The sequence below is a fragment of the Lissotriton helveticus genome, chromosome 12 (assembly GCF_964261635.1).
Source record: "Lissotriton helveticus chromosome 12, aLisHel1.1, whole genome shotgun sequence".
Taxonomy (NCBI): domain Eukaryota; kingdom Metazoa; phylum Chordata; class Amphibia; order Caudata; family Salamandridae; genus Lissotriton; species Lissotriton helveticus.
In genome coordinates, this window is record NC_136073.1 from 45065793 (window position 1) to 45090531 (window position 24739).

Here is a 24739-nt window from a genome sequence, read left to right on the forward strand (position 1 = left end):
TGGCTATACGCCAATGGTTAGCTACTTGGGCAGCTACTCATTTTCCAGAATCATCTATTAGGTTAGATTCTCTCTCTGGAGGGGGTGCATCTTCTGATGTTTGGGAGTTGGCCCTTTTCCTTGTATTGGAGACAACTAGAGAATCTGGGGTTAACTGACCTTTTATATGGGATCTGATGGTGCCACTACATATTTTTTGTCAATGTGTGGTGTTATATTTCTTGCTTTGACAGGGTCCTTAAAAATGTCCTCTGCATGACGTACCATGCCCTTAATGAGTGTTAGGTATTCTGCCCCCTCTGAGCGTTAGAGTTTCAAAAAGGATGTCCTCTTCTATTGTGTCTTTATCTAAGAGGACCTGATGGAAAGCTGCTGCCCTTGCTATGAGATGCTGATATGCAGAAGCGTCATCAGTTGATGATTGACTAGTGGGATATAGATCGGGGTCTGTAGCCACTTGTGGGGCGACATCCCAGGTGTCCCCTGGGTTTATGTTTTGTGGTAGGTCATCCTCCTTATCTAATATGGGTGAGTGAGGAGATATGTCACCTGGCTCAGATAATGCCGATTAGTGAGATGGAGGAGTGGTGGTGGTGTTGTTTGAGTAGCAAATGGAATAGCTATGTGTAAAGGGCTGGTAGCAGCATCCTTTTTCTTCTCTGGAGGCTATAGATTAGTATACAAAGCCACCTGGAAAGTCAATTGTTTTTAGCAGACTGAGGTTTTGCAGGCTGAAGGACTAATTTCTTAGTTCCAGGTTGAATGTGGAGCGTTTTTTTTGCTTCGGGTCAAATATTTCCTGCATCATATTGAGGATCGGCTCTGGTGGAGTTTTCGATCCGAAAGTGATATACTTTGCGTGGAGGAAGCTTCGACTTGGTGGAGCTGCTGTTTGTACCGCAATATCCAGTTTTTGTTTTGGTGGCGAAAGTCATGGGGCTGTAGACCCAGAAGTCGAGGGACTGTAGACAGGTCGAGGAGGAAGAGACCCCTGCTGCAGGCCAAATTTTCGGAGTCGAGCCCAAGAGAGGGGCATTTGAGTCCATTTTTCAGTGCATGCCATTGCCTTTTTGGAATGGCGGACCATGAGTAGTTATTTCAGCAGGAATCAAAGTTTTGGGCTTTGGATCAGGGGTAAAAGTACACACTGTCCGATGCTTCTGCGCCGGCTGACAGAGTCCTGGTCGGATTGGGACTCGGAATCAGAATAGTGGACAGATAGTGATTCCTCTTATGCTGCCGAAGCTTCCTCGTCTTCCCTATATTTTCAACCGAAGATGTGCAGTACATGGTCAGTTTGCCTGTGCTGCATTTCTTGGAGTCAAGTACATGAGTCTCAAAGAGTCATTTTTTATCTAAAAGACTTACAGGCCTAACCGCTTTCCACTCGATGATTGGGCGAGAGACAAAGTTTGCAAACGGAATGTTGGTCGGAATTTGGGAAGAAGCAGAACAGAGTTAGCTTGATTAGCAGGTAATTCTCTGAAGGACGTTGAAAGTGGAGAAAGGGAGGCTTAACCGTGTGTGGCCTGTGGGCCCAGAAAGCGAGCTGAAGCCCCGCTACACAGAAGGGTGAGTGTTAGGAAGCAATAAAACTATGCAATCAAGACAATACCGTAGAGTGGAGATCTTTTAGTGAACCGAAGAGAGCTTGAGGGAGTCCCGAACCGGTGCACAAGAGATTACATCCGAATCCATTGGTGGAAAAAACCAATCTGAAGATGGCCTCTATGACCATGCGCAGTATTACCAAGAGGAGGGGAGACAGGCGCATTACTCGAAGAAAACCTCTTAGAACAAAAACAACTCGTTCTCACCCGAGCCTAACACTAGATAGCAGACTAATGCGAAGCATGTGCTTCTACAGCACACATGCCTCAAACACATTTCTCCATACTTGTTTCTTTAACCAAGAAATGTCCCAATCTATCTAGCTCCCCATAGACAGAGAATTTGAATCCTCCTTAGAAAGCTCCAGTAGGGTCTGTTGTACTACATATATAATGTCTTTTTCACAGTTACACTTTTCACAAATGCACTTGAGACCTCTTATACTGAGTGAATTCCAAGGCCTCACGGGGTGCTTTTCACCATTAGTTTTCCCATCAGCAAGCATTCAACAGTTTAGTCCAAAAGGGATAGATAGGATGAATATAGATATATATATATATATATATCACCTGGTGTACCAATATTAAAAAGGAAATCCGGTGGTGACATTCCACTTCACGCCTGCTCACCAATTCATGGGATTTTGGGCCTTACCCATGGTCTACGGAGTGCTCCTGTACACTTCACTAATCTTTATTTTTCTCTCATTAAAGTGGGTGTCCAAAGCCTGTGGCCCAAAGCACAAACCATGCTTGGTACAATGAGGCCTGTAACAGAACTTTCAGAGAAAACAGACGTAATTTCTACCACACTGGCACACAAATAACCTGGAACAACAAGTAACTTACCTTAAGTAATGATCCTTCTGGTAGATAATCTAACAGCAGATTCCTCACATTGCTAATATTCCCTAGGAGCCATACTGGATTTGTTAACCTCAAAGCCATACTCGTGTGTGCCTGTAGCAAGGTAGTGCTGCTTCACGTTGATATAATTCCGCTTCGGAAGTGACTAGCTGAGCAGCATACAAGCACCACTCATACACGTAGAAGTCAGTCTCTTCCTAGGCTGTCTGTGTCTTCAGATGCAGAGCCCATCAGCACATTGGTATGACCCATGTGCAGAGCTCTACAATCGGACTTTTTCAAAGAACAGGGGGGCAAGAAGGTAGGTGAGGAATCTGCAGGTAAGAGTATCAATCAGAAAGATGGTTACCAAATTTAAGTATTTTGTTCTTCTGATGGATACTGCAGATCACTCACCTTATAAATAGGTATCATAGGAATACTTCGAAAGTTAGGGAGTCTGAACTGGCTCAGATCAAAATGATCTGCCAGACCAAGCAGACAAAATACCCTCTCGACAAAAATGACTGTCAAGGCAGTTGTGCCATCATCCATGTAGCCGGCCGACAAATATCCAGGGTAGGCACTCCATGTCCCAACACAGTGGGTGAAAGGAAATGAGCCCATAAGCCTTCTGGGTGCTACTTCTAAGTTAGTACATAGAAGATAGTTATGCAGAGAACAAGCCATTAATATATGGTCAGTTTTTGCACTGCTTTGCCCTTCTTGGCTCTGGAAAACCTTAACAAAAACCTGCTCGCTCACACAGTGTTCTTTGGGGCAATCAATTTACAAGCTTAATGCTCTTGGATTCGAAACAATGTAGTTTCTCTTCCTCCTTAGAAAGATGAGGTGGGGCGAAGAGTTAAGGAAAGGTGAAAGCTTGCCCGAGTGGCCACTTTCGATAGAAAGCTCGCCCTCAACACCAACTTCTCCTGAAAGCACACTGCATAAGATGAGCTGACCAAAGGAGACTGCAACTCCCTCACATGCCTAGCCAATAATATGGCTATGAGAAAGACTCTCAAAAGGACAACTGTGCAGTGGCTTAAAAGTTCAAGCCCCACTGTGGCATCACAATGGTTTTTAGCGGAAGTAAATGTTGCAAAGTTTAAAAAAATATCACAACAGCAGATTTAAATGGAGGCTGATGAGCAACTGCAAATAAGCTGCAAGAGCTGAGAAGTAGCTCTTAACATTGCCCAAAGCATATCCTTGCTGGTTTAGGATACTTCAGACAGCTTCTCTTTTAAATAGGTCAATTTACTGGGTGCTGCACCAATCCACAAATTAGTCCGAGTGACTAGCGTACACTGATTTTGTGAAAGGATGTCTCATTGCATCAATGACCTCTGGAGAAAAGTAGAATACCGTCTACTGCTGCCAATCAATCTCCAAGCATGGTGATTCAAATTATGCAGGCTCTGGTGCAGTTCCTTGCACAGCTGCTGTGACAAAAGATAGTCACAGCTTAATTGGAGGGCAGATGGTTATGTCCAGGAGTACCAGGTACCACACTCTACTGGCCCAATCTGATGTCATTCCGTAGACTTGTCATTCCAGATGTTCTTCAGAATACGGGGCAGGAGAGGCAGTGGCAAGAAGGCATTACAGGAGTCCTGAGCTCAACTCTAGATGGAGCATCTGAGGGAGTTTTAACTCCAACGCACAAAAGTGCTTACATTGCGCATTCTCAGAGGCGACAAAAAGATCAAAACTGCATTCTCCCCATTTCTGAAGACACCCTGTACCACCTCCGGGTGTAACAGTCATAAATCCGCTAAGCATCGACAGTTGAGTTTGTCCGCAGCGGCGTTTAGAGATTCCTTCAGGTGGTTTGTCACCAGTCCAGCCACGTCCAGAAGAGCAGATCCTCCTGACACAGGGACTAGGAACCCCGCCCTGCTTGACGCAGTACAATATGGTGGTGGTGTCCATGAGCACCTGCCTGCCGATTTTGGTGGCCAGAAATGGCTTCAACTCCAAGAGAATAGCCGTCCACTCCAACATGTTGGTGTGGAGGAGGGCCGCGGCCAGAGGCCTCTGATCTCCACCTCTCCCAGGTGTCCTTCCCAAACCAGTAGTGATGCACCTGTGACCCAGTCAGCTCTGGGTTGGGTAAGGGAGAGGGGTCTGCCAGTGACTCAATCGCAGTTCAGTAGCCACCACTGTGAATCTTTTGCAGTCTACTCCGAAACCCGTTTATAATCCACAGATTCCCTTGATGCTGGGCCCATTGGGATTTGATGCCCCACGCCAGCATGTGCCACCTGGTATGTTTGGTCAGCAGAATGTAGAAAGCCTATACCCCCCAGGAGCCTCAGTCATTTGAACCGATCTCCAGGTCAAGGTTGAATGATCGAGATCATAGCCTGCATGTCCTTGACTCTCCGCTCCAGGGGAAAGCACCATACCATATCCAGACCAGTTTTGACGAACTGGAGCATCTGAGAATTAGTCAGTTGTGACACTGGCAAGTTAATAGTGAACCTCAAGAATGTTAAAAGGTTTGCAGTCATCTGGAGGTGGCTGATGACTACTGGGGCGAACCCACCTTCAACCGCTAGTCGTCAAGGTAGCGGAAGACTGGCACCCATGACCTTAAAAGGTGTGATGCGACTACAACCATCACTTCTGTTAACACCGGAGGGGCGCAGGCGAGACTACACGGGAGCACTGATCCTGGCCCACCATGAATCGCAGGTAACGCCTGTGGGCCTGCAGGTCAGGGGTATGGAAATAAGAATCGTGCAGGTCCAAAACAACCATTTACCCTCCAGATTCAAGGGCAGATCAGGCAAGGGCCTGGTTAGTGTGTGCATATTGAATTTGCCCTTCCACAAAAAGGCATTGAGAGGGTTAAGATCTAAAATAAGACTAAGGCTTCGGCCATTCTTCAGCATCAGGAAGTCGTGAAGTAACAACCAGCTCCTACTTCTGAAGCTGTGCCCCTCTCAATGGCCCCTTTGGCCAAAAGGGTCCGAACTTCCTGTTGCAAGACTTATAGATGGTACTCAGACACCCTGAAAGTGGCAAAAGGTGCGGCAGGGTAGAAGGAAAGAAAAGTGTAGCCCCAATGGAAATTTTGAAGGACCCACTTGGCTGCCACCCTTGGAGGAAATATCCGATCCTGCCTCCAACAGGGTGGCTGTGTGCAGGTAAGGACAGTAACAGTTTTGTGGCTGCGATAGTTGGGGATGATAGGAGGTCTAAGCTGCACATTTTCCCTGCTGTTCTGAGCATAGTCTCTGAGAACTGTGGCCTTGTCACAAAAGGGCTGAAAAACCTGCAGAGAATATGGGGTGGTCTGGCACTGGCAAAAATGGAAGGCTAAGATCGGAGCCATAGAGTGCAAAATCACTTGTGAAATTTAGTTGTGGGAGCAGATAGGCCTGGGGAACATGGTCTGGCTTTGCTCTCCTTGAAGTGTTCCAAGGTAGGCAAAAGCTGTCAAAGCGCATATCCATTAATGATACCTGGACGTCTGAGGAGAAGCCCGTAGACCTCATCCAGCTCACTCAACCTAAACATGAATTTGTGTCCAAGCCAGAAAGGATAACCAACTTTGCAGCATTGTAACTGGCTTGAATAGCCCCAATCCCCCCCCCACCCCCCCTTGACCTCCACCCACCCCTCCCCCACTTCTCTTTCCTCTGTGGCAGGGCCAGAAGAGACACAAAACCTGTATCAGGCAAAGTATCCAAACCACTGGCATCTTGAATTTCTTCTTACCAATTTTCCTCATATTGGGAAGCACAGTGCCCACCTCATTGTAATTTTATTGTCTAAATCAGTGCTAAAAAAGACTGTGTAAAGTTAGGGCTCTACCACGTAGAAAGGGCAAGGTATCAGTCTGAGAGATTGCCCATTTGTTGAGTGCCGGCTGGAGCCAACGATCTCGGGTGAGGTTGTGGCAGTTTTTGCTCAGAGTCAGATACCATGATGGGCTGTATATCCTCCTCTGGTGTCGGCATTGGCATTAATGTGAAGGCAACAGTCAGTGCTGGACCAGATATAGGTTCAAGAGACGCACACAGAGTCGACGGCAGACCCACCAGTGGAAGTTTGACTGAAGGCCCCAACGGACCCTTGAGGCCCGAAGGCGCGCCACAGGGAGCTGGAAAAGTGACAAAAAAAGCAAACCTGGACCTCTTCTGAAGGCTTTTACGGCGACAGTGCTACGCAAACAAATGTCACTGAAAGACTCGGAAATTTGGAGTGAGCTAGAACTGGACTCTGCTCTGATGAAGATAGGAAGCGAGAAAGGGAGACACACTGAAACCCTTGCACCATCTCTAGAATCAGAGGCAGAAAGGGGCTGACTCCCGCTTCAGTTTCTTGTGCTTTTTCATGGAGTTTCTCGAAGACTTCACCTGCGACAATCTGCAGTGGGAATTTCAGAAGCAGGAACGCGACCTTCCTGTAGACTTCAAGCAGTCGCGACATGGAGACTTCCAAGAGTTTGGCAGCGCAAAGTTTAGCTTCACGCTCCCATGTCTCCTTCGTTCTTCTGGGCAAAGTTGTCACAGGCCCCAGAGTTGTGCTCCAAGCACAGGTGCCATAAGCATACTTCATGAGAATCTATAACAGACATTTGTTTGAGACAGTCTGTACATGGTTTAAACACTTGTCTGGGGGGGGGGGGGGGGGGGGGGGGGGGGGCATTTTCCCTTGTCACTCGTAAATTTTGGTAATATCTGTGGCCTAAAGACTTAGGAGAAGCTCCTGATCCAGGTCTGAAAGAAGGAAAAAGACACCCATGCACATGAGTGGTGCTTATAAGCATCTCCACTCAACACTACCAGAATGGAACGATGTTAGCCCAGATCCACAAACCTAAAAAGCAGTGGCAGCTCGCAGAGGAGTGCTGTGGGGCAGTGGGGCGGTAGGGGAGGGGCAGGGTGGGGGTAGTGGAGTCGGACATACAACGACAAGGAGTGAAGTAAATAAATAAAACTATTTACCTTGTGCTTGCTGCACCGCTGAGTTGGCGATGCAGCGAGTGCAAGGTAAATAGTTTTATTTACTTAACTCCTTGATGTTGTATGCCCGACTCCACTACCCCACACTCCCCACCTCCCCCACCCCACCGCCCGCAGCACTCCCTCTGCGAATCGCCACTGCTAAAAGGAAAAGGCTCTGTACGGTGCATAGCGCGTAGTGCTATAGGTGCATATAATTAGCATCGTCCTGCCCTCTAGTGTCAGGCTCAGACGTGTGCAAGTTGTTGTTCAAATAAGTCTCAAGTCATTGGATGTGATCAGACTCCTCCTCTTGGTGTACACTGCGCATTGGCACAGACTCCTTGCTAGATTATTTTTCACACAGAGGATAAGAGAAGAGCAATGTGCTGTGAAATTTAGAGAGCAAGAGATATGCAAAAGACATCAGCTTCCAGGGCAGAGGGCATGTGACTACAGCACTACAAGCTACAAACAAACGCTTGCAGCATAAGTAGCATGCATGGCTGTAGCTACACCGGCTTAGCTGACTGTAAAGCAGTGCCCTCCAGAAGCGGTGATTAGACAGTTGATGATGCAGATGTCAAAATCAAGATCCTTAACACCCACCATGGCTTGTTCACAGGCTAAGATATCCACACAGTAATGCTCGGTACAGTGGAACAAGTTACTTACCTTCGGTAACGATATATCTGTAAGAAACAGTAGTTAGTATTAGATTCCTTACCTTAGAATATCCCCAGGCGTCAGTCTGGATCCGGAAACTTTTGCGTAGCAGTACCCCTGCGCGTCGGTAGGCGTCGTCTGCAGGCGTCCCCTGCGGCTCCGCGTCGTCGGCGTCGTGCGCCGTGATGACGTCGCTGGAGTATATAGACGCCGCCTCCGCGCGCTGACGTAAGAGATATCCGTTAATAGGGTATTTCCTAGGAAAGCCATGGTTATTCCTTACTTGTAGGTGGAGTGTGTCCTGGGTAGCATAGGTAGAACCCTCATTTTATGATAGCAAGCATGAATACATACATTTGACTATCCACCTACTATGTCTGCCTTAGAGATGGTATGTCCTGAGGCGTATTAATGAAGACAACGCTGGTGTGATTTACAAAAAGGCTTAGTCCTGTTTCCCTGCAATGGAAGTTGATTTTGGGAAGATGACAGGGAGCTCAAGGATTTAGATATGGTAGAAAGGTTATAACACCTTATGGGGAAGCTTGGGACTGGCTGTAAGAACATCCTAGTCTTTGAAGAGCTGGATGAAGGGATCTCGTAAGGGGAGTGCTTGTAGGTCGGTAATGTGTATAAACAATGTAATGGCCATCAAAAAGGCCATCTTCCAGAATAAGAGCAGGCGGGGGCATGAATTCATAGGTTCAAATGGTGGTCCCATGAGCCAGAGAAGACTACACTTAGATTCTGCATGGAGTAAGAGGCACTCTAAGGGGATATCACACCCTCATGAACCCCTACAAGAAGGCCTCGATAACTGGAATTCTAAAGAGGGATGAGTACTCCCGGTCCTGCATGTAGGCTGCAACTGCACCTAAATATAGGTGAATACAGGTGTAGACAAGGCCTGCTTTTTGTTAGTGTAAAGCTAGGTAACAATATCCTAAACAGTAAGTTTTAGCAGGTCCAGGTCTTTGGCAATACAGTGGTGAACACACTTTTTCCATTCTGCTGCATTAGAAGCCCATGATGTGGGCCGCTGGGCTACCATTTAAGATGCACATACATTGTTGCCTAAAGTTGAGGTACCCAAATTCTAGGCCCTCTGGTGCCAAATCGCAAGGTTGGGCTGTCCAGAATCGAGAAGCCTCACTTGACCATGCCTCTGCGTGAGAAGGTCCAGCCTGAAGGGAAGTCTCTTGTGAGGACTAACTGACTGACACCTCCAGAGGGGAAAAGCACTAGGACTGTCTGGCCAAGGTTGGTGCTACTAGCATGAGAGTTCGCTATGCTTGAGTTTCCTCACCATGGAGGGACAAATATGTGCCAGACCAATTCATCCAGTCAATATCCAAGGATTGTGGGTTTGGGAAACTGGTAGTGAAGTTTGGGCATTTTGTATTTTCTGGGGTGGTGAACAGGTCTGTGAGGTACCAAAACCCTTGAAGCATGTGTGAAGGACCTGGGGTGGAGTTCCCATTCATTGATACCAATGCTAAGATGGCCGCGGTGTAGGAGCTCTTTGTGAGAGCTCCCAGGGTTCGGGATAACTTAATAGTTTAAATCCCAGATTAATCCCTGCAGTCCACCTCCCTCCGACCACACGTCCAAGAAGTTTGGTGGCGGCTTACCTTAGAAGAGGGATTCCAGTCGAGCACGTCTTCTGGTCACCAGACTGTCCCATCGTTGGATTTGAGGCTCCAGAGGACACTTGCACCGGGGATCGCCACGGACGTAGAGGGACATGAGTCTGATCGCTGGCTACCGCTCTGCCCTGGACTGCTAGGTGCACCGGGGATCGCCACGTCGGAGTCACGAAGGACGCGAGAATCCGATCGCTAGCTGCCGCTCTGCCCCAGGCTGCTCGGTGCCCCTCCGGGAGGCATTGCCACTGGCCCCCAGGATCTTCGGCGAGACACAGAGCCCGATCGGAGCCTGCGTACAGGCCGTGCTGGACGGAGCGACAGGAGGAGCGAGGAAGCGGGGCCGACCGGCTCATCCTGCGCAAGTGATGAGGTGAGGGACGGAAGCGGAGGCGGGGCGGCGCTGGACTAGAGGCACGAGCCGAGAGAGGGACGGGAGCGGAGGCGGGGCGGCGCTGGACTAGAGGCACGAGCCGAGAGAGGGACGGGAGCGGAGGCGGGGCGGCGCTGGACTAGAGGCACGAGCCGAGAGATGGATGGACCTGGCGATCCCTAGCGCAGGCTATATTTGAACAAAGAAACTAATAATTAACCCTGAAAGTATAAGGAAAGAGAAAACAACGAAGCGGCGCGCCGGACTTTAAAATGGCAGCCGCGTAGGACATTTCAATCTGCAAATATAGCTCTTGCTGCCTATTAGGTCAAACAATGCATATCACTATGTAAACAGTACTCCAAAATGGCGGCACGATAGAGGAGCAACTAAAAGACGACTAATGCCAATTCTAAGACTTAAACAGTATAAGACAAGGGAAAGAGGACTAATAGAAATGGTAGAAAGACATCAGGGCTAAGAAAGTTAATGAAAACGGCGGACATCTTGGAAAGGCTACACAAACATCTTAAGCACATAGTATTCAACTATCAAATATTTCACTGATATCAGAGGAATCCAGAAGAAACTACCTACCTGGAGGAGGAACCATAAATCAGAATCAATTAATTAATTGCTTACAATAAAGAGATTATTAGGATACTACCAGTTATAGTTTTAATTATAATTATAATTTTGAGCCAGTTATATATGCAAAGAAGAATACCCATACCTACCTGAGGAGGAACCTTAAATCAGTTTCTTTAATTAATTACTACAATAAAGAGAATATTTTTAGGTTACTACCAGATTTAATTATAATTATAATTTTGGAGTCAGTAATATATGCAAAGAGAATACCCATACCATCAGGAAGAAGGCAACTAATCTTAGTACGCCAACACACAACTCAATATGGAGGACAACTACCTGGAACGAATAGGTAGGAATGCATACATCATAAAATACCCTACCTATCTTTCTAAAAATGCAGCCAAAAAATTCAAGCATAACCTATTTAGGAAAAACCCTGGCACATTGATCTCGGACACTTCCTTTTGCATGGATAAAGGAATCATCATGAAAGATTTGATATTCTTCACCAGGAGAAGGGCGAAATGGCGCAATGCCTTTACAAACATGCTATATATTAAATCCACAACCAACATCCCGCATGGAACAAAATTTATGACCAGAGCATCACCTAACCTCAGAGCAGACATTTGCATAACAATCTTCAAGAATGGAATAGTATTGATACAAGCCACTCACGACGAACTGGAAAAATTCGAGAATATCTTCTCAGCCTTAAAATGTAATATGGAGAACATGAACCCTCGACTACACCGGGCTCATACAGACGATTCTGTCGCACACAACAACCCTACTAGTAGTAGCACAATAACTAGAGACCACCAAGAACAGGATCAAGTTACGCAACTAAGAGACTTGAGGCCTTTACAACTCCAGAATTCGTCTACAGACAACTTAGTCTCATTCGACAGTAATCCTATAAGTATAAATATTACCCCGACCAGAGACCACCTGGAACCGGATCAAGGTACACAATTAAGAGACACTAGGCCTTTACAACACCAGATTCTGTCAACAGACCTAGTCTCACCCGACAGTAACCCTATAAATATTACCCTGGCCAGTGACCGACAAGAACCTAAACGAGATACGAAAATAAGAGACACTTGGCCTTTACAACTCCAGAATATGCCAACAGACAACCTAGTCTCATCAGATATCGACCCTATAAATATTACCCCAAACAGAGACAGACAGGAACACGAACAAAACAGCACTCCAGCTAGAAGCCCACAGGAACAATTCATTCAACCAGGAGCCATATGCGGAAAAGAAAACATATTAAACAGGAATGAATTAGAGAGAACGCGAAATACAAATAATAATAACAGAAGTGGTTCATCAAACCTGGATAGAACGATCAACGACGCAAGCAATAACAAAGGAGAAAAACGACCAAAGGAAAGTACCAAGAAGTCTTTGATACATTGCTCAGAACTGAAATGCGGGAACAAAAAAATGTGAAGATCGAAACATACTGAAGAGTACTCACTCTACGGCACCTAAGATCATGAGTAAAATCTTCGAGATCCATACACAAATTAGCAACTTATCACAGGAAACAAAAAACGCTATGAAAGGGATAGAGAATCTATGTGCTATCACAGAAAATACTCACAACGAAGTAGAACTCATCAGAGAGCGAGTAAACACAGCATTAGATATCAACAACAAAAGATCGACGCCAGTATCAAACAGACAAAACAGACCGGATAGGAATCAAAATTATTTAACTGAAGAGGACATACTATCTCTACTCCGAGAATACGAGACATCAGACCCCAGGAAGGCGCTGGAAATCAAAAGTTTACCGATAGACGTCAACAGAACAGCTACGAGGAATGAGAGGAAACTAAATCTCAACAACTTACAACAAATCCATCTAACCACTGATCCGTTAAACGTGATCACAACCAGAACGGAGGAATCTTTAAAATGTCTACTGCTCAATTGTCGATCCGCAGCGAAGCATGCCTCTGACATAGCTGACATCATCATCAATCAGGAAATAGACATAACAATCCTTACCGAAACCTGGCTATCTGAATCCTCGTCCCCAGTCTTGGACCTTCTGGTGTTCCCACACTATAACATATTGAGATTGGACAGACAGAAAAAGACAGGAGGCGGTATTGCCTGTATCCACAGATCGAACTTAGAAGTCGGCCAATTTCAATCCGACCCCCTCGAATCATGCGAATACCTAGGGCTCAATGTAAGATCGGCAAATAAACAGATTTGCAACTTACATGCCATATATCACCCACCAGGAAACAAAGTGAACTTCATTGACCAACTGATGGAGTTCATCACTGCCAACGCCAACACCGACATTAATAATATATTTTTAGGTGACTTCAATCTACGCTGGAACGACAACAACGACAAACAGGTCAACGTCTTCAAAGACTTCTTAGCCGAACTATAACTATCCCAAGCTTGTCTTCAACCAACACACTCGAAAGGAGCAACATTGGACTGGATCATCTCAAAGAATAAGGACATCTCAATGCTCTCCACAAAACCTTGCGACTGGTCAGACCACCATGCCATAACTTTCCTAATACCATCGCGGGAGAAGATAAAAAACATTCATACTAACAAAAAGAAAAGATGGATACGAGATACCAGAGACTCAAATATGGATCTTCTAATTGAAAGCTGCAAGAGAGACTTAAACCCACCTGTCAACATGAAAAAGGTGAACGACCTAACGAACCATTACAATACCTCAGTAACGGAAATAGTCAATGCCACCATACCACTCAAATTGAAAAGAGTAATGGAAAAGATTAAAAACCCATGGTTTAATGGAATATTGAATGAAGAAAGACGTAATTTGAGACGCGCTGAAAGAAAATGGAGACAACACCCATCTTCCCCTGAACTGAAATCACTCGGAAAAATCAGAAGCGAATATAACAAGAGGATCACCAACACAAAAAAGGAATTTATCAGAACAGAATTGGATAACGCTAAAAACAGACCACGAAAATTGTTTGAAATTATAAAACAGCAATCAAACAAGATGGCAAAATCTGTCCAAGAGGTCACCAAAACGCAACTAAGTTGTGAAGAATTCTCTACCTTTTTCGCTAACAAAGCCAACAAACTGGAAGAAAAACTTAAGATCGCTGCAGATAACATCAATGACAATACACCACCATCACAAGCTGATCCAAATCATGCGGACAAGACGACTAAAAACAGAGCACATTGGGACTCGTTCAAATTATTGAACCAAAATGAGATTGTTAAAACACTAGCGACCACTAAACCCAACAACCCTTATAACGACCCATTACCATCGAAATGCCAATATGGACAGAAATTATAAACGCCTCACTCTCCCAGGGGGTCCTCCCAGAAAGCCTGAAGGCAGGACAAGTGGTCCCGATCATCAAAAAACCCACAGTCGACCCAACAGATCTAAACAACTATCGCCAAGTGACCAACATCCCTTTTCTGGCCAAATTGATAGAGAAATGTGCACAGAATCAGCTGAGCAGACATATCGACAACTTCTCACTGCTAGAGGACTGTCAATCAGGATTCAGAGCTGATCACAGCACGGAAACAGCTATCCTACACATTGTCGATGATGCACTTCAAGCACTAGATCGCAATCAATCTGGTCTACTCATCCTCCTAGACTTGTCATCAGCATTTGACACAGTTAATCACGAAAATTTACTGAACAGACTTCATGACAGAATGGGAATATCTGGCATTGTACTGAAATGGTTCGAATCATTCTTGCAGAACAGAACTCAGAGATTCCTAGTTAACCAATCGCTTTCTCGTTCATGCCCAAACACAATCTGAGTTCCACAAGGATCCACGTTATCTCCTTCATTGTTTAACTTGTTCATTGAACCGCTTACAGAAATTCTGAAGAAATCAAAAATATCGTACCACATGTATGCGGACGACACGCAACTTTACATCAAGATTTCGAACCTGGAAGACATTACCACAATGAATGAAGCCCTCAAAATATCGCTAAAATGGCTAACCAACAACCATCTCAAGCTAAACGCAAACAAAACAGAATTCTTACTTATCACACCACAAAAGAATCAATCCGTAGTGAAGGAATGATCCAAAATGATCACAGCGTTAAATTGCATCCCTACCCTAGTTGACTCGGCGAAATCACTCGGAATCACATTGGATGAGAACCTTGATATGAAAACTCATATCAAAACAATGGCAAAAAACGCATGTTTCCACTTGAACTATTTGAGAAAAATGAAGTGTTTTCTATCGGAGACTGACTTAAAACTAGCTGTGCAATCACTGGTTATATCACGGATCGAATATGGATGTACAACGCTAGCAGGACCACCAAAAATCTCCACAGCACCCCTAAAAGCCTGCCTCAATGCAGCAGCAAGGCTTATTACAGGATCGAGGACATTTGACCATATATCCCCTCACCTGAAAGCTTTAAACTGGCTACCATATGAAGCTAGAGTACAGCTGAAAATAGCATGTATCACTCATAAAGCGATTCATCACAACACTCCTAGATATCTCGCCAAGAAAATAGAAATTGCAGGAAGAAATAGACCAGCCAGAAGGGCAAATTACCTACTCCTGAGACCACCAATCTTCAAGAAGAAAAGAACTTATGAGAGGTCATTCTCAGGCATAGCCCCCAGAATTTGGAACTCCCTTCCCGCAAACATCAGAAAAATCACAAACTATCATATTTAAGAGGGAAATTAAGCTCTTTCTTACGAGTAAGTTCCTCCCATAGGTACGACATATCGCCATCTAAGACTTATTATGGGGCGATCGCTAGAAATTCACCATAGGAAGGGAACTGAAAGAGCCTTAAATGAAAACAGTATATTAGATACTTATAGACTAGGTCTAAAGTAATACCAATTAAGTTTTTTGTTGCTAAGATCTTGTTGACTTCTACACATTGTTTCAACTCATGCCATGGGATGTTAAGCGCCCTGATACCCACGTGTCTTGTACGCGCTATAGAAAACTGTTAATAAATAAATAAATAAATAATGGACTTGAAGAGTCCTGCTCAGCAGGTCCGCAAAGTCAGTCTACCCCCAGGGGATGCTCCACCGTGAGGTGAATGTTCTGGCGGAGTGCCCAATGCCAAATCCACTGGGCTAAGTGAGAAAGCGGAGGAGAGTGTACCGCCCTTCTTCTGTAGATAGTACATGCCCATCATGTTCGTCTTTAGGAGTACCACTTTGCCCTGAGAAGGATTTCAGAGATAAGAGAATAGTTATCAGTTCGAAGGAGTTGAGGTGGCATCCCTGTTGTGGAGAGCACCACACTCCCTGGACAGTTATGCTGTTGAAATGTGCACCTTAGCCAGAGAGGAGAGTCTGTGGCAATGGTCACTTGCAGTACTGGGTTTGCAAAAGGTCTGCCTTGCAACAAGTTGTTGTTCCACCACTGCAGAGAGTGGTGTGCTTTAGCCTGAATCAACACAATCTTCCCAGTGACCCTCTGTTTAGGACCACTGAGCCCTCTTGGGAGGACGCAAATTAAGCCGTTCGTGAAGAATGAAGGCGATACAAGAGGCTATTATCCCTTGAAGATGCAGGAGATCACACACTTGGAGCGGACACTTTGGCTGAAAAACAAATATGCTGAAAGCCTGCAACTCTTGACTGGGTTCCCCATGATTACATCCAATATGGACCCTATCGACAGTTGGACTAGAAGAGGATGCAAGTGGGACTTGGTATTGTTTATGGTACAGTACAGACTGCGGAGCAGGGATCACACTGTTTGTGTGTGCTAGACACAGCAGCTTGCGGCTGCTCTTGACCAACCAATAGTCGAGGTAGGGAAAGATGTGAATGCCTTCCCTTCGCAAATGCTGAGTCACCACCGCTAGGCACTTTGCAAACACCCTTGGAGTGGTGGAAACCTAGAAGGGAAGTACTGCTAACTGGTAGGGTTGTCCACTTGCCACAATGCGAAGGCACCTTTGGGGCAGAGTGGAAGGGAACTGTGGAAATGGGCATCATTGAGATCAAGTGCAGTCATGAAATCACCCTGTTGAAAGATGAGGATATGATCCTATAGAGTGGTTATGCGAAAATATTTTGATAAGAGATAGCAGTTGAGAGGTCTCAAATCTAAGATGGGCCCTAAGAGTGCTGTCATTCAAAGAGAAGAGAGAGAATAGACGCTACTCCCCTGGGATTGAGCTCTTTGAGGAAATACCAGTGAGGGACAATGGCAAGGACCCAGTTGGCAGTGATTTCCTCCCAACCAGAGAAGAAGCTGCACATCCAGACAAAAATACTGGAGCTCAGTCGAACCGGACGCAAAGGGAACAAAAGGTAACTGAATGCGCCCGACGAAAAGAGTGTTCCGGGCACGACAAACTCTGTGCCCACTTAGTGCATGTTCAAACCTGATGGATGGGGGGGGGGGGGGAAACTAAGACAGTAGGGGCCCAAGCACAATGCACACCAAGAGGAGTCCCACCACATCTTTCTAGACACTTCTTCGAGCAAAAAACAACCTGCCAGTGTCTGCGCCCAACACTACATGGAAGGAGTATGGGAAGCGTACAGTCACACATGCTACGAACAAACAGTTAGACTTGGTCTGCATGAGTATACCACAGCAGTATGAGGGTATGATTATGCTGGCCCATGCCTGTACAACTCAGCTTTGCTAATTAACATTTAAACATCAAAAATAACACCAGAACTGCTTTCTTACTTCGCAAAGTATATCGAAAGTGGGGTCCAATTGGCACAGAGAAGGCAAGTAAAGTCGACTGGGACACGGGTCCAGAATGCACAAGTGTACAGAAAGCATTCATATTGGTATCTGAACTACAAGTGTCTACACATTTGCAACATCCAGAACGCTGCTCACATCGATCAAACCACAGTGCAAAAAAAGATTTCTTACCCGCTCCAAACGAGGTGGTCTCTGCTTCCGCCGTCGCCGGTGGCGTTTCAACAGACGTGAGGCATTACTCTGCTCTGTGGAGCTGCTAAACCTGAAATAAGACATTAAAAGCATAGCTATAGCATCTTCCACAGAAGAGCATAAGACCCCTGTTACAGGTCCTTTTAATCAAAGTTCTAAAGTTACGAATTTTACTCTAATTCAGACACAAAGCAAAGACTATCAAATGTATTTGTTAAGGGCTGGTTTATTACAGAGGTGGCCTCGTATACTACTGCTAAAGTACTTATTGCAGTTGATAAAAACATATGCAGAGTAAACTTCGAGCCGACCGGAATGTAAATAAATAAATTTCTGTTCTTAGTCATTCTAAACCAACTGAGTTGTGAGCTTTGTATTTCCTTTTGTGGCAAGCTAAGGATGTTCATACTCTAGGTAACTTTCAAGAGACAGACGTTCAGTAGTTCCACCTTTGTAACCAAGTTTTAGAAAGCTTTTGAGTCCAGTTACAGGACTTTTATGGGTATGGTAGTCAGATATTCCAGTACACTGGCAAAGGACAGTTGGGTGTGTGGGTACTAGGAAGGGAAGATAGAAAAGAGATAAAAGAAGAGACCCGTTATTGGTCTTGTTTCTATAAGGGGGTGAAGTACTTTCGGTACAGAAATATCAAAGGTTTCAATTTCAAAACTGGATATTTGAGGTCAGTTTGATGAGGACGCATGGGGGGTGATTTAGAAGACTGAGCACCCACTGGACCCCAACCTCAACCAGTAGGGACTTGATCTCAGTGTTGCTGTCTACCCACCTACAGAAGCATAGGAGTTTGAGAGATGGTACAAATGGTTACCAAATGCAGCCGTCTGAAAAAAGCATCAAGAACTGTGGTGAAAAGGAAAAGCACATCTTCCTCTTGGGCTGGATGGGGGCAGATATTGGTTTCCTAGGGTACTGGGCATACATGAGACTCTACAGGTTCACCAAATGTGGAATTCTGGAAGGTGCCTCTGCAGCTACTCAATTTTGGATCACTTACGGATGCTTCTGGAATGGCTAGTGGGGTTACAAAAGGCTTGTGACACTTCTCGAAGCTAGGTAAGCGTGCAGGCTTTTGGTCAATTGAGCCTAGGCTTGGTCAGAGCTGGATCCTCTCCATTTAGGCAGTTCAATGTCTCCAGCTAAGATAGCACAGCAGCTAGTTTTATTTTTTTATAAAGAGTCCGAGGCTTGTCCTTCGTATATAAAATAAAATGGAAGTAGGGCCCAGTCTTTAGCAACATCCCTTGGTACTTGAACAGCAGAGTATTCTTTCTCCCTTAACTACAGGCAAGTGAAAAGCACTTGGCCCAAAGGGTCAGTATTGAGCTTTTTAGGCCACTGGCCGAAAGTCAAAGCCAAATAAAATGGCAGCTCTCTTTAAATGTAAAGCCTTTCACCAATGTTACTCAAAGGGGACTGGTTGGGCATTTATGAACAAGTCTTGTTTGATCACACCATTTATTCTAACAGTATCAGCAAATTAATGGAGCAGAAATGCCTAATGGTCTTCATCCTCATCGTATCAGCCTTTTCCAGGCATGACTGGCTCAAGCAGACTGGCTCTAATGAACACAGTTATCGGTCTTAGGCGTTCACCCACATAACAAAGGGAAGAGGAGGTGTCAGTTCATTGTAGGTTTGTTCACTTATTATGAAGCACGGACAAATTGTGATTAAGGCAAATTGTACCTTTGAGTTGCTTAAAGAAATACAAAAACAAGAAAAGCTTTAAAACATCAGACTTTGTATGAATAAGGATGTACCTGGAGTACACACCTAGCAGATTTTGAACAATAATGTCCAGACAGATTAATGTTCATTTCCCTTTATCTTAGCATATTGGGAGATGATCTGATGAACTCCAGGGCATGTCCATAATATCCAGAACTCATTTGCCAGCAGTCAGTAATCACAATGGGCCTCCATTCTCTCTTTGCAGTGCACTGAGCAGTCAAAGTAGAATGTAATTTCTATTGGGGAATGACATCTCCCAGTGAAATCTGGCATGTACTGCTTGAGGATCTTCCTGCAAGACCTGCATTGGATAAGATTATTTGTGTTGTACTATGGCTTATGCATAGCATTTTATACCCCGTCAAGGCGCTAAAGGTATTTACCTGAAACACTCGCCACATTTCATACACTGGAGCTGTGTTAGGCTGAAAGAGTGCTGAACTGCACTGAGGTTTATATGCAAAGCAGTATAGTGTCACACCAGTGACTTAAGAGATGTTCTTATTGTGACTTAGACAGCAGGGATTAATAGGAAATGGCAATATGAAGGGCAAGAGTTAAATCACATGCACTCTGCAGAGCATCCCCGTCATACGCTGGATAGAGGAGTCTTGCCAAATTCTCCATATAATTGTGACCGCTAAAGGACCTGCAGCAACGTCAGAGCTCATATTAGAAGCCAGCACTTTCAATGTTTCTTTCACTGCAACCTAAGGCCTAACTTGCTTTTTTATTTTAAAATATTTTTCACCATGGTGGAAGGGAAGGCACTCTTTGTGGATCCTTCCGCCACAGCAGAGAGAAGGGCACGGTCACATAAGGAAATGAACAACAGCAAACGTTTCTTTCAAAGTTTGCCCTGAGGAATGTGACTGGGGTGAAAACAAACACGCACTGTGGATTATCAGGAAAAAAATATTTTGACCACATGTTTAATTAGCTCTGAATATAGTATGTGGTTCTTGAAGAACTAGAGAGGTTGCCTGGGATGGGTTTCTTAATCTCTGCTTGCAATATGTTGCTTAATTTAGAGCCAGTTCTCCTATGAGCGGACAGCTCCAGAGCTAGGATTATTAGTCTGCTATGGAAGGATGTACAAGTTAATGGGTATTTAAGCTATGAGATAGGCATGATGCCTTGTGTAATGTTTTCTTGCAATAAGAAATACAAATAAAAAAGTTCTGAATAGAGATTTTTGTTCATCTGCAGGAAATTTAGACATTATGAAGCACAAACAAAGGCTGACCACCAAAACATTCCCATGCCATACTGTCCAAGTGACACCTTCAGTAGGGAGCATGAAAAGGGACGTAACTTTAAGAAAACATCAATAAAATGTCACCAAAAATATATATCATGATACAAATATAAGGAAGTCTAGTACAGCAGAAATCTTAAAGAACTGATTGATAAAAGTAGTGAAAAGCACTCTGAAGAGAGCCTTCAGAGGACAACACAAGAAAATGTGCACCAGAAAAACAGAATCCAGGAGCAGGTGAAAGGCCTAACAACCCAATGGGTTGAGTTATATATACCAGGCTTCCTTAGCAGAGGTTTGTGTCTGCCCCTTACAGTCTGGACACAAAACATGCACCTGGCCCTATGGACATTTCCCAACTTTATATTAGGCCAAGGGCTCATAAAAAGTCTGCCAAAGTGTCCAAACAGCAGATCTGGACACTTGGACATTCGTTGTATTAGCGCTTGGCCCAATATGTCAAACTTGAGGACGGCAGAACCTTTTTGTTTGTGCTTTTTGAGAAAATGTTTATCAAGGTTATAAAGTAAATAAAAAGATCAAGTATGCAGTATAGCTCAAAAGGAGGATGGAAGAGGAGGAATCAGGCAGGGAATGGTCTATGTTTAGGTGAGAAATGGGAGGACAAGGAAGGTGTGTAATGCTTAGGGTAAGCATCAATGGATTTTCAGGGTGGGAAGAGTTGGGCACATGGGCTGTATAGTTTAATGTGGGACAGTGATTTCAGAAATGGTATTCATTGGATCATTTTTAGGGACAGTGAAGTTTAGAAGGCCTGCTCGTTTGGCACCGGCTAGAGAACTAAGATGTTGCCTGCAGTTATGCATGATGTTATAGTAGCATGAGAAAGCTGTGGAGAACTCAACCCCAAACGAGTGTGCCGTTTCCCAGGAAAAAGAAAGTACATTTATAGAAGATGCTCGCCTGCTCATAGTATCATCTTCTTCAGAATCACACATGCTAGTTGTCTCAATCTCGCTGGTAAGTAGTGTGGAAGAACTCTCGTATCCTGCTAGATGACGGTCCATGCGCGTCTGCCCATTAATTCGCTGAGCAGCTGAAAAAAAACCAAAGGAAATAATATATTATGTATATCAAACAGTTGTTAAATCTTGCTTAAACCACTTCAATACTGATAAATGTTTAATCACTAACCTCACCCAACTACCTATTCTGTTCTGCATGTTCCCAATTTACTGAAGGAGCAAAAGAATAACAGTACAGCATGGGCAATGGGTGCGGCAATCAGACCAGACAGAGTGAGAACCTTGCAAGCCTGTCCAGGAGGCAGCAACGCATGGGCATTTGTACTGGGTCTCCTCTGAAGAAATAGGTTGCCTGCTTTAGAAGCCGGGGAGCACGTACTCCCCGTAAAAGATTCTAGAGCTCCAAATAAAGCATTCTGAACCGTGCATCCACATTCTGTGGTAAAGCCCAAATTAAACTAAAGGCACCATGAACAAACTGAATCATTTTAAGAGTTACTAGTACAAACTGGAATCACGGAATCAAACCTCACAATTGAAAATGATTAAAAAAAGAGCCAAGTCTTGCTTGTCAAACAGACCTCTCATGATAAAGAATTCAATGATATGGCATTACAGTTTACTGATGTGTAAAAGATTTAAGCAAATGAGAGGACAATTTATGTTCTAGAAAAAAGGGATCAAAATACAAGCCGAATCAAAGATTTAAGACCGATCCCAAAGAGTCCATGGATAAGGATATTCTTGAAATGTCATTTCAAGGTCTTTAAAAAAAAAAAAAAAAAGAATTTATGTTAGCAAATCAGCTGTCAAGGGGGAGGTTGTTCGTGGTAGCAAAACAAAAGAAGCTTCTAAACCACATCTACATGCTAGTGCAAGGACATTTACTACAAGCAAATTTGTTGGCTCTTTCCCCTATGTTGAGAATGGCATAAGTCAAAATGTGGGCTAAGGCAAGCCTTGATTTGTCGTTTGATTCACATTTCACTATAAAATGTAGTCGCTAACAAGACCATGAAAATCCCATGGACTGGTTTTCTGTATTAGTAAATAAAGCCCTTTTCAACCCCGATCGGCCCGTCTTGATTTTTAAGACAAGCAGTTAAGAAAAACTGGAAACATTCAGCTCAATTTCTATCCCAAATGTGGAAGAATTGTAGAGCTTTAGCAATATTAGAGCTATGACTGGCAACACATGTAAAATTATTGCTGGAGATCCTTGGTCCAATAGAGAGGTCCATACTATCATTATTATACCCTTAGATTCAGGGTTCACTTGAGTAAGAAGCACACACTGGAAACCAACTCTATGGCAGCAAGATAGCTTCCGACTAATATACCAGCTACCAATTACCTCAAAGGCTTTATTACAATTTCCTATGAAGAAACGTCAGCCTCCTGCTCAAATCAATTGCCTGGACCGATTCCAAGTGGATTTTAAGCTCATGTGGCACGGAAGCAGTACTTTTGAGGGAGAACAGAATAGTTGCGAATGCTGCTTTGTAACCAACAAACTTTCACACAGCAGGCAAATCTGCTGGGTCCTTAGCAGCACTTATCTCATCAGAAGCAATTATCTCTTCTTTTGCTTTTGAAGGCTTCTACACCATCTCCAGAAAGGACATTAAGGAAGTGGTCCAAGGAATTCCCCAGCTCACTGGTGCATTGACGAAGGATAGTGGTGAGGAGGTGGCGGATGTAGTGACCCTCTTTGAAGTGGAAGAGGTAAGACATACTTTCCTACAGAGTTCATCGTTTTGCAGTCATTTTCAGGGGACTGCAGAGGTTGAAACAGGAATAGTGTAGAGTTGTCAAGCTGCTGAGAGGATCAGGAAGTCCAGACTAGTGTATCAAAGAAAAAGAAATAAAAGGGAAAAAGGCTCTAATTTCAGTGGTGTAAAGTTTTTATTTTTTTTACACACATGCCATTTCACTGTTTGTAGAAGGATGGAGTGTGCAAGGTATAGGGGTATAGATCTTAGGCTACAAAGTCTGGAAAAGTGGCTGCTACAGGCCTCGATTTTGGTTTGGGATGAGGCATCTGGAAAATGACAAGGGTCTCACATAGGAGATCTTGCTTCAATACCATAGTACATATCGTTTTTCTTCTGTGAGATCATCAAAAAGGTGGTAAATAGACAGATACCCAGTGGTTGTGTTGTGGAGTAACTCGTGCGTGGAGTTTGTATTGGGACAGGAGACAAAAGGAACAGGGGTCTTGCACAGAAAGCACTCTTGTCCAAACCAGACTCCAAAAATGAGGAATCTGGTGTAGACGCTCCGCTCCAGTTCTTGGTCAGGAAGGAGTGGGGCTTATGGTGTTCCCCACTGTTCTCCACTTTGAGTAACTAGAGTGACATTCCTTTGTTTTCTGTTCATGTGGAGGTTCATTCTCATCTCTGCTCTTATGGCTCCTATGTTTCCCAAAGTCACACCTCTTTCTTTTGGTGGAGGAACAGCTAAAACAGAGCCAGAAACCAGGAACATTATTAGAAGTTAATTAGACTTCAGACAGTTGAAACCTCTGGACATATTGGAGGAAAGCAATCTTAAGCCAATAGGATAGACAGCAGATCTTCAGCAGAGTATTATGGCTAGAGGGAAGAGGCAACTTTTATGACCCGCTTCCAGATTAAGATCTTTTGTATAGATGTCTGGTTATGGCCCCACGGTGTTAAAGTTTTGACGGGAGACCTTTCCCTACAAGCAGAGGATCTCACATACATTCAAAGTGAATCTTGTAAGCAAAATGTACCTTCGCATCAAATTAGAAGTTCTAGACGTCTGCAACAGGAATACTGTGATACTGAACACCAAGACCAAAGGGGACTTTGACAACATCAGGGAGTTTTGATGTTTCCCATGAGTGCTCCTCATCCTGTGTGGGATGCGTCCACTGTGATGGTCCGCAGTAGAGTTGTTTGTAGGATGAGTGTGCCCACTGTTGTGTTTCTCAAGTTCCACTATTTCATTTTTCTCTTGCACATTCTGTGTTGAAACCACCAGATCTACCCAACACCCCATTGCTTGTGATCATGGTTTTGGATCCATTCTTAAAATGTTATCATACGTAACCTGGCATATGGAATCCGCTGAATGCAGGACACCAATATTCTC

The 24739-nt window shown here is 44.4% G+C and overlaps 1 protein-coding gene across 1 annotated transcript in view; it reads right to left on the reverse strand.

Annotated features, from left to right (window-relative positions):
• Positions 1-24739, reverse strand: part of DVL2 (dishevelled segment polarity protein 2) — a 180681-nt gene that overhangs the window by 32994 nt on the left and 122948 nt on the right. The window contains exons 5-6 of the mRNA XM_078670618.1: positions 21561-21693; positions 17606-17696 (exon numbers count right to left, since the gene is read on the reverse strand). Coding sequence (XP_078526744.1) covers positions 17606-17696; positions 21561-21693 — 224 coding nt within the window. The remainder of the gene's footprint in view (positions 1-17605; positions 17697-21560; positions 21694-24739) is intronic.